The sequence below is a fragment of the Sitodiplosis mosellana genome, unplaced genomic scaffold, assembly GCF_009176505.1.
Source record: "Sitodiplosis mosellana isolate CC-2019 unplaced genomic scaffold, AAFC_SMos_1.0 Smas_scaffold_6167, whole genome shotgun sequence".
Taxonomy (NCBI): Eukaryota; Metazoa; Arthropoda; class Insecta; order Diptera; family Cecidomyiidae; genus Sitodiplosis; species Sitodiplosis mosellana.
The window spans coordinates 536,778-547,042 of record NW_022601408.1 but is presented as its reverse complement, the minus strand read 5'-3'; the positions used below and the strand labels follow the sequence as shown (position 1 = coordinate 547,042).

The 10,265-nt window shown below is 35.8% G+C and overlaps 1 protein-coding gene across 8 annotated transcripts in view; it reads left to right on the top strand.

Annotated features, from left to right (window-relative positions):
- The first annotated feature begins 152 nt into the window (after positions 1 to 152).
- LOC129575581 (dual 3',5'-cyclic-AMP and -GMP phosphodiesterase 11-like) overlaps positions 153 to 10,265 on the top strand; it is a 64,358-nt gene continuing 54,245 nt past the window's right edge. Inside the window, exons 1-2 of one of the 8 annotated variants that reach the window (XM_055459397.1) lie at positions 153 to 714; positions 809 to 1,235. In XM_055459397.1, coding sequence (XP_055315372.1) covers positions 981 to 1,235 — 255 coding nt within the window. In that variant the 5' untranslated portion in view covers positions 153 to 714; positions 809 to 980. Of the gene's footprint in view, positions 715 to 808; positions 1,236 to 6,559; positions 7,242 to 10,265 lie in introns of those variants that run through there. The other 7 variants (XM_055459396.1, XM_055459398.1, XM_055459403.1 and 4 more) reach the window with 7 other exon arrangements.

Sequence of the window (10,265 nt, the reverse complement as noted above, 5' to 3'; positions counted from 1 at the left end):
AAGTATTTTCTTTGCTTTAAACACACACTTACTCCAGAATAGAATGTATGTATATACATAATAATATGCCAAATAGTGTGCACTGCTACAAAAGCATCTACATATATGGATATCATATACAATGACAATTCAACGGACGTCAGTTCCACATTGTTTTCTATGGTAACTGTTCGGTAATGCTTGAAACATTCTTGGCTTCGGCTCGCATCGAAAGAAATAGTTGCGGTTGATGGTGATTTTAGCTTTTTAATTCCACCGTTTGATCGAATCGGAAGTAATCTCAGTTCGTTTGGAAGCTTTGCGAGGACACAATAATACGAAGAAAAAAATAACCAAAAGAAACAATAAAATCGAAAGAAGAACGCAAAAAAGAAAGTGAAATTCATAACATAGAATTAACAAGGTCGATGAATTAAGGTGTAAATAATAAAGTGCTACGACATGTTCCATAGACAGTACAATTTGGTGCCACATTGTTGCTTTTATCTTCAACTTGATTCATAAACTGTCCCGAAGAAATTTAAGCGTTTTGTTTCGATGGAAAACTCTTATTGATAGAACTTCAAACGTATACATTTAGAACACTCTAGTAAACATGAAACGTAATCACAGTGTATCCAGTAAGATGTGACTGCAATTCGAATGGTGGAAAATTAACTCACGCCTACCTGTTTGATAGGATCGCCCGAACCGTTAAATTTAAACAACAGAAAAGTAAGCGATAAGTAATAAAAACAAACTTCAATCAATTCTAAGACGAAAATCCTGAAATAAATTTAATTAACTTTTGTATGTTATAAATTTTTAGCCACAGACAAACAAACGCGGCCACCTTTCGAAAGGATTATATGTCGTAGCGTGTATATCAAGATATCCAATTTTTCCTTATCGTATTCCAAGTCAATTTGAGCAAGCAAGCAATGAAATTAATACACACTTACACTTGGCCGTAAACTCTCAGAGCAAAAGGTGATAAAATCATGTTTCCTCATGCCACGTTCATGTGTATGAACACTGCGAAAAAAAGCAAGCACAATACCGAGGTTCGAGAGCTTCAGAAGCATCGTTATCACCACCATCAAGACAACAGCAATCGCAGAGAACATGGAAAGCAATTCAAAGAAAATTCATGGATAATTCGTCGACACGTTGATTTTGTAAAAATCAGTGTACTCTCTCCCTCGCAAGTATCATCCATTCTACAACAATCGCAGCATCACCGATGTAACAAACAGGTAAGCCGTATTTTCTAGTTCCACAGATGAAACACGAACACACAACAGATATGAAAGGAGTTTCGATCTATTGGAAGTGGAAACATTCAAAAATCCACAATCTCTTTATCTATCTATTTGCAAATTTACAAATCTATGTGACGGGAACAACAGACAACTGTACCCGCTGCTAAGAACTTGAAGCCGTGATTTTAAATGGGAAAAAGCACTTTTATCCACACATTTCACATTGATGGTGCACAAAAAAAAAAATGTTATAGCTCACGAATTTATTTAAAAATATGTACAAGTACATCCATCGCGTTCTATTAAATATATACTTGAGTAAACCGTGATAATGTCCTATATTCGTTATGTTGCTTAGCTTGAGCTTGAGCTTAGGTATGACGTCACAATGTTTTGCCCGTGCTATTTGTTACGACTAAATTCTTAATTTCACGATATAAAAGGACAGGTATGGTGTTTGCAAGGGTGTTTGAAAGAGGATTTTTGTTTTTGCACAATCCCGAATGGAATGGAATGGAATGGAATATATATTATTTGATGTTCTAATTTTAACTTGATTCGTTGGCCTTATTTTCCTATGTCTTTTCAAATGATTCAATAATGCAGCATGTATGTCGAGAGAACATGAGTTCAACGTACAATCATGGCAAGGATACGCGAAAATGGGAGTCCAAAGTCTAACGTTAAAACTCTTTGCCAATCATAAAAAATGCTGGCATATGCCATACACGCACTTCCGTAGCTAAGAGGCTAAGGAATAAAATAAAGCTATTTGCTTCTCCTGTTCAAGATGAGTTCACATTTCAAGGGTTAAAAGAATTGATGTAGTCCTTTTTCAGTATCACAACAAGAGCTTCGTTGAAAACTGAACACAAACCAAAATAATAGCTCAAACGAATGAATTTCCTGATAATCAACATTCATTTACAGTTTGCGCTTTTGTGCAAATTTTCGATGTGCGCTCCCCTCCAATGCAAAACGAATGAAATATAGGACCTTAACAAGGCCTTACATATGTCAAGTTGCAAGCGGAGGAGCCGCAAATTTCTCTATATTTCCGCAAGTAATCCGACTATAAATCGATTGTTGGTCTTTTAGCCGACTGTCGAAATTCCGGCAATAACGCGAGAATATTTTTCAAGTCCCAAACGTCATTATGGGCATTGTGATACATTCTCAAAAATACAGGGAAATGTTCGAATTTGCACTTTTGACCAAAATATGATATTAGCTTGATTTGATGACACATCCAATTTTCTAATCTAATGTTTCGTTAAACGGCCATCAGAATTTGCATTCTGATTCATTATGTCGCAAAGCATTTTTCAAAAGACGAATGATTTTTACCAAAAAAAGAAAATGCTTGAAGATTCAAACATTGTTGAAAATGTTCTGCGGAACGGGCAATTTTCCAAATAAAAGCTATAATAGAATCTCGGAATAGTTAATCGAAATGTTCCAGAGGTGATAAACTTTTTTGAATTATCGACTTTTTGGGAGTTTACAAAAAATCGCACAGAGAGAAATGAGGTTTAGTTGGACACCACAAAATGTGAAAAAGTATTAAAATACAACTTATGTTCGGTTTTTCCGATCACGTTCAACGTAACCTCATTTCTCTCTGTGTGTGTTTGATCTCTTATCTCTTATCAGTTTTGCGAAAAACGCGAAAAATTTTAAGAAAAAAAAAGATGCCATAGGCCTGTGTTTTTGATTTGCGCCCAACTGATAAGGGATAACAGATAATTGTCTTTGGCAAAAGTATAGAAGGCCTCAAGTACTACAACTTTGTCCAAGACACCGAACCTCTATCTTTTATCAGCATCGCGAGAATCGTGAACGACCGCCGACCATCACTCAATTTCAGTATTTCATTTAAATATCATTCATTTATCGAAATTTTTTGTTCGTTTATTAGCAGATGTAACTTAACTTGCCTACTAGTAGCATATGCCACTAGATTCTTTTACATTATATTTGGTGTGTTCATCTTAATAAACTATTCAAACGATGATCGTTTATATAACAAAGTTATGGTATAGAACGTAGTAAAAAATCATTTTAACCCTCTAATGCATATATTTTATACAAAGCTGGGAATTTTTTTCCATGCTTATTTTACCTCATAAGCACTTAAAAAAATATTCATTATCTGGTATAATGCTGGAATGATCAATAAATCGCAAAAATGAAAATGGTCTTATAAGTACAGTCATGCATTTACGACCAATATGGAAATTGCGAAGCATATGAACAAACCGAATTTGCATAACTGTACTTATAAGAACAGCTTGCAAATTGAGTGATTTTGACATCGGAATTCGTGAATATCATTTTTTCTGGATTATTTGTGATAAAAATAGGTTAAAATAAAATGAAAATAAAATTTCACACTAAACCAAGCACACAAAATATCAAACAAAAAGAAATCCAAATTGCATGGCTGTACTTATAAGAACAGTATGCAAATTGACGGACAAATGTTGCACAATTTTAAAAAATCATTTAACTTGAATTGAATTTGGTTAAAAACACTCCAAATAAGCAGAAAAAAAATTCCTGAGGTCAACAAAATAATTTTATTCGATTTAATCACGTTTCAAAAACAGGACACGAAACGAAAATAATTTATTTTTACGGAAACGTCGTTTTCTTGTACAAATGTTGTCATAACTTGACACTGGTTGACCGCACACAAAATTTTTATGAGAAAGAAATGTGTGCTAGTGTTCTCCAACGAAAACTGTTATACATTATTTTGTGACATAATCAATGATTCGCATTATAGAAAGGTTTAAATGAACCAACCTTATAAGTTCACGTATGCACTAGAGGGTTAATATGAATAATGAAATTATATAGCAAAATCTTGAACAAATTTCATATACAGATATGAAATTTCAGATTCCAACGGACATTTGAATTGGATTCCGATCGCACATTTGGCTTCCAGCGAAATCTTGATTTTCTCTGAGTGAGTTTATATTAACATCAAAACTAGGGCAAAAAAAAACTACAACATCAAATATGGAAACAGTAACGAAGAAAAAACCGAAACGAAACTGGGATTTCTCCCCGTAAACACATCATATCAATTATTTGCGATGGTCTAACAGAATGTCCGACCACCACAACGTATTTAATTAAAAAATTCCGACATCATTTTCTCATTTAAATGTGGCAAAATATTATCAAGGTAAAGCGATGGAGCGTTGGTGTGATGGGGTATCTACCTTGTTTGTACAGCATCTAGGCAGCTAAATGATTTCATAAGGATGTTTTGGGTGTTACGCTTAATTTTTAAACTGTGAATTTATTACGTTACATATTTCGTGTTTTTTTTTTCATTTTCATCGCGACAGGTAGGATTGCAGACTGTTTTAATGTGTAATTACAGAGCAGTTGTAAGTTGTTTTGCATGGTCTAATGCTAAAATGAACGATGATAACACACGAGTTGTTGGTTTAAATGTTTTTTTTTTGCGGAAATTCATTAAACCATTTGTAGTGATAACACACGCAGGGAGTCTTAGTTGCTTTTAGTTCTATTTATGTAATTGCAAATATCTAGCCACTGATTTGATTTGATTGGCATTTATCAGCCTATATCTTACGCATCGCATTGCGGATGAGTGTTAAGGAATCATAAATTTTTTTCGACTGCTTCAAACGATTGTACTTGACAAACGTGATATCGATTTACGATTGGTCTGCACTAATTGCAATTGAATTTTTTTTGCGACGGATGCTCCAAAGCCCATTGAACGTGACACACAATTTATATTTGTTTTCATGTTTAGATATTAATTACATGTATCGTCATGGTGTTAAGGTGTGAACTATAAATGTATAGTTAAGATACGAGAGACTGCAATTCAATAGGTGTGTTATCATCACACATTGTTACGACAAATGCACTTGGCTTGCAAGTTCATTTCGCTATATTCTGCTATTCAAAATAAGTTTAGGCCAATGATTTCTCCATAGGAAGGTGTCAACAGAAAAATAACGGTGAACCTGGAGATCTAATGTAGTGTAGCTACACTGTGTGACATACATAATCGAATACTCTGATCTTTTATTGCCAATTTAGCAATACCAACGTATAAGACTCATGATTAGGCAATGGTATAGTTGCAATTGTGATATGCTGTGCGCAAGCGTTTCTACTAAAGCATTATTCTAGCATGAAGATACCGTGCGTTCGGTGTGAATGTATTTGTTTCGGAATGTGTTTCATTCTACCCGTCATTTATGTGTGTGTGTGTGTTGGTATGACGGTATATCAAAAATGGTGGCACTTACATAGAAGCACCATAAAAACGTACAATTTTTCAATTTTTCATAGATGCAGAAAAAAATCTTTAGAGTCTCACAATGATCCTAAAATCAATGCTACATCAAAGTTTTTGTCAATGCACATATCATTTTTTTTCTCGCGTATGTTGTTTCCATTGGTGCTAGGTGTGCGCCACTTTAATCTTGTCCATTCACTTGGGAAACTATTGCCCTAAAGATTTTTTCGATCGCTTACGCACACAGTCCATTACACACCGACATATTTTCCATCGTGCACGAAGCAGAGCGCACACGCATACATTTACAAGCCAATGATATGGATTTAAACGTGTGTTCGCATAAAATCGGTAAAAATGGATATACTCAGCTGAATGGCCCCAAACAGAAAGTTCTTTTTTTTCAGTATTTCTGTACATTTCGAAACTGAAACAGTTTCACAAAAATGAGCGAAACATCCGAGTTGTAGTCAAACTTGAAGGGAAAAAAGTGAATCCTATTTATCTACAGAAATATTTCAGGAATTCATCACCCGGAAAGTATTGAATTGCATACGGCAAATGAGCTATTTAGTATGCAGTAACGGTCGAAGTGCTTCGAACTAGTACTGTCTTATTTTGAAAGTTTTCTACTTGAAGCGAACAGTTGTGTCATTGGTATTTCGATTTGGTTTTGGACTCCACGCCTTCCAAATACGTCGTGAATGCACATGTTAGCGCACAAAATCTTGCATTGCAAACTGGTAGCGATTTGATACAAACACATTAACATGCCAGCTAACGATACGCGTTTGCGTGCGGTCTTGAACGACTGACTAAAAAAAAAATTTGCTGAAAATATTTTTCTATGATACAAACACGACACACGTTATGGAATAAGTTAGGCTTGGATTGAATATCCATTTTTTTTTTTTTGACACATTGTACTGAATGTGTTCCAGCGACAGTTTTCACAGTTTCAAGCGTTCCGTCATTCATATTTGCTGTGCGAAACATTTTTTTTACGGAGGCGAACAACCTTCTGATCACTTCAATGGTCGCTGTTCAACGTAATTTTTATATACATACTTCATTTTTGATTGATGAGTGCGCCTGTGTTTGTAATTGTTTGCATTTCTTTGACACACACACATGAACGCACGTCTTAGCAAAAGCGGGCACCACTACATGAATCCCATACAGGGACTGTCTACTACTGTCTTCAATACAAACACAAACGCAGACGAATGAACGAACGAATCCAATGTTGAGGCATACTATCACAGCTACACAGTCGCAGCACCAAACCGTTCGAAGTAGTAGCAACACCACCACTAAACGTCATACAGTCTCAATAATACGTTCTGACCTCAGTCTCAGCTCGACCAGGCTAGGCACAAGTATATAATTCATAAAACATCCGTGGTGCGTTATCATTCAATTGAAAAGAAGAAAAAAATATACATATTTTCTATAAAACAGAAATGAAATTCACACTTATTTTTCGCTTCATTTAGTTTAAGTTACATGTTGTCTTGTTAATAACCAAATCAATTTTATCACCATCCAACGAAGCCCCGGACATCATAGTTTGATTATTGTGTCAAAGAAGAGGCAATACTGAGAGTCCAAAGAAACATGTTTAAAAATAAATGTTCACGTTTCAAAAATAATAATAATGTTCATGAGTTGGTTGTAATAATAATGTTTTGGTCGTATGTTCTAAGGTGCAGTGAATTGATTAAATGCAAACTAGTTAAAAATAGAAAATAAATGAGATGAAGTCGCCGGAATTGAAATGTACACGATCGACATCATACTCACATGAATGTGACTTATTGTAAATTGTTTATTGTACACAGATCAAGGAAAAAAGTTCGCTTTCGTTTGTTTTGATCGAACAAAGCACCCGATTTGGCAGTTGGGAATTTCAGCGGCAACATTGCCAATCACGTCGAACAAGAAAACATACAGAGTAGAAGTTTCATGACACAAACATGAGAAAGAGAAGAAAAAAAAAAACAACAACGAAAATATTTCAAAGACGCTTGCACATTGATTTGAAAGTGAAAATAAGACAAATGGCAAGAGGAATTTGTTGGCTTATTTTGTGTTTGCGATTTTCATACATTTATACTCGTTTCGACGGATCGAATAAGTCAAAAACGACATTGACACATTCATGCATCTGAATTATCATCACGCAGTTATCTTCGATGACGTAAAAAAAAAATACGTTAATTTTCTGGAGGGATTATGGAGTTTCGAGCCATTGTCTTAGATCATGCTGCTCTATGTTACTGCTGGCAGTTGAGCATAATCCTTTGGAAAATGAGCATCCCTTTAAACAGCATTTTTCCAATCAAACGGAATTTTTTTTCATTTGAACTCAAACCGCCGAGTCCCATTCAACTCGATCGCTCCCATTCATCTCGTTCGTTTCAATAAACTGTTCAATATCTATGCAATGGTTGAAAATATGAAATTTTTATTTCGACAAGTGTGTACATCGTACTAGCCAAAAATTCGAAACCGTGTTTGTGTATAGAAAGTCTCATTTATTTGTGGTCGTTTTTTGTTGATGTTGTTGTTGTTGTTGTTGTTGTTGTTGCCATTACTGGTGCTGCTGCTGCTTTTGCCGTTAATATTGTAATCAATTGCTCAAATATTTGCTAGTCTCGACTTTCTATGTTTCTCGTGCATACAGACATCCACGCACACATACAAAGCTTTACATCACATATTCTAATACGTGTGTAGCACTCTAGCATTCTAGAAATCTGGCGCTCACACTCACAGCACTCACGCCGAGTGCTCAATCACATTGAATCAATGCGCTGCCATAAAATCACGGTTGTGTATGTAATGTGTACTTCATCAGAAGAATAATATATGTATAGTACAAGCCACACGTTTCGTATCTATCGTATTTGCCGTCTTGTCACATATCCTTATGCTGCCAGCGCTGGACACAGCCAATACCAGGCCCACTCAACTAAAAAATTACGATAAGCGATCCAAAGAGTATCAATAAAAAATCCGAAGCTGTTTAATGCACATTACAAAACCAAAAACAAATGATATAGAAGCTGTACGAAAAGTGGACCGTAGCTAAACGATAGAAATAAATAAATTGATTTGACAAAAGATATTCATACCATTTTCTCGTCAACTGTGACGGCGACGACAAATGTTAGCTTTACTTAATTTTACCAAGGCCATTTTCCTTTCCACATTGCACTCGAATACTCTCTGTTCGACGAATACATCGAAGGAAGAATTGAGAAAAATAGAGGGTGAGAGAGAGAGAGAGAGAGAGAGAGAGAGAGGGAGTTTGAATTGAAAGATGGTCATTAACTCAGCATGTATGCTAGACCTCAATTGTTCATCGATTCGTTCTTTTGCCGAACTAGATCCTTAAATCGAATGAACGAATACGGTAAATGTTCGAAACAGACAACAGAAATAAATTCACCCACCAATCACAAATTCCGAATAGAATATCAATTGATTTGTGCTGATGATTTATACGGTTTATGCTTGTGTCAGTGACTGTTACGGTATCCATGAAGTTCACCTGCGTTCGCTTTTGATAGCCCGTGCGTTTGGTAGCTCGTCGCAATCTTCGAATTCCCACTTAGCCTTATGATTAAAATGCACCATCGTCATAATTTGCTGAAAATGCAAAACGAAACAAACGGCTAAAATTATCTCGTTGTCAGTATAAACAAGAGAAACCGAAGAATTCGATTGTCCTCTTCCGAACGTTTATGCGTTGTCCGTTGTACTGTGCTCTCTGTGTGGCTACCCATCTTTGTGAAACTGATTTACTTTTCTAAAAATAAAGTCAATTAAAAAAAAATCACATTTTCATTTTAAATTTGACTTTTGTGCGAGTCTTTGCTGTTCCAATTTCCAATCACTCTCGTTTACTCCGAAGAACATTCATAACAAGGGAACTCGTGCGAGATGAAGAGATGAAAGAAAAATGTTGATACGAAAAAGATGTGTATCATTCAAAGAAATCATATTACGGTATATCACTGTTTAAGTGTATTCACAGTCACACATACATTATCTCTACTACATGTATCTGAGAATATTTGTGCTACGCGCGCGAATCTTATAGATTCCTCACATAATAACGAGAATGATATAAAGGGAACAAATTGAAAGAATCTTATTTATATCAAAATAATTGAGTGAACATGCATTCGATTCTGTGCACGTCATATATAGGTATTTGTACTACGTGTGGTATAAAGATCAATCAAATTCGCATCCAAATGCTCCGATCAAACTATATCTTCGATCTAATTTGTTTAAATCTTTCAGTGATGTACCGTATGTACGGCTATAACGTTGAACCAATGACGATGGGGATATATCGTTTGCGTTTTTATCTAGCCTCTTTCTGTGCGCTCATCGCTCAAGCGTGTATGGATCCTTGTCTGTCATTGCTAGTGGATCCTGCTGTTCACTCAGAGCTGTTTGTTGCATGCATACACATCAAGCTCTCATCAAACATGTGTTTTCCGATGGCTGAGCATCTCAGCTTTTCGTAAGCAACGGATATATCCGAGCATATCGACGACGCATACTGTGTATAATACAGTGGCGTGTGTTGCTACGTGCAGCCGCAACGACTCGACCGGAATGTGTATGTTGTTGCTGCGTGCAGCCACATCAACTGAACACACTTCAGTCGAGTCGTTGCGGCTGCACGTAGCAACACACGCCACTGTATTATA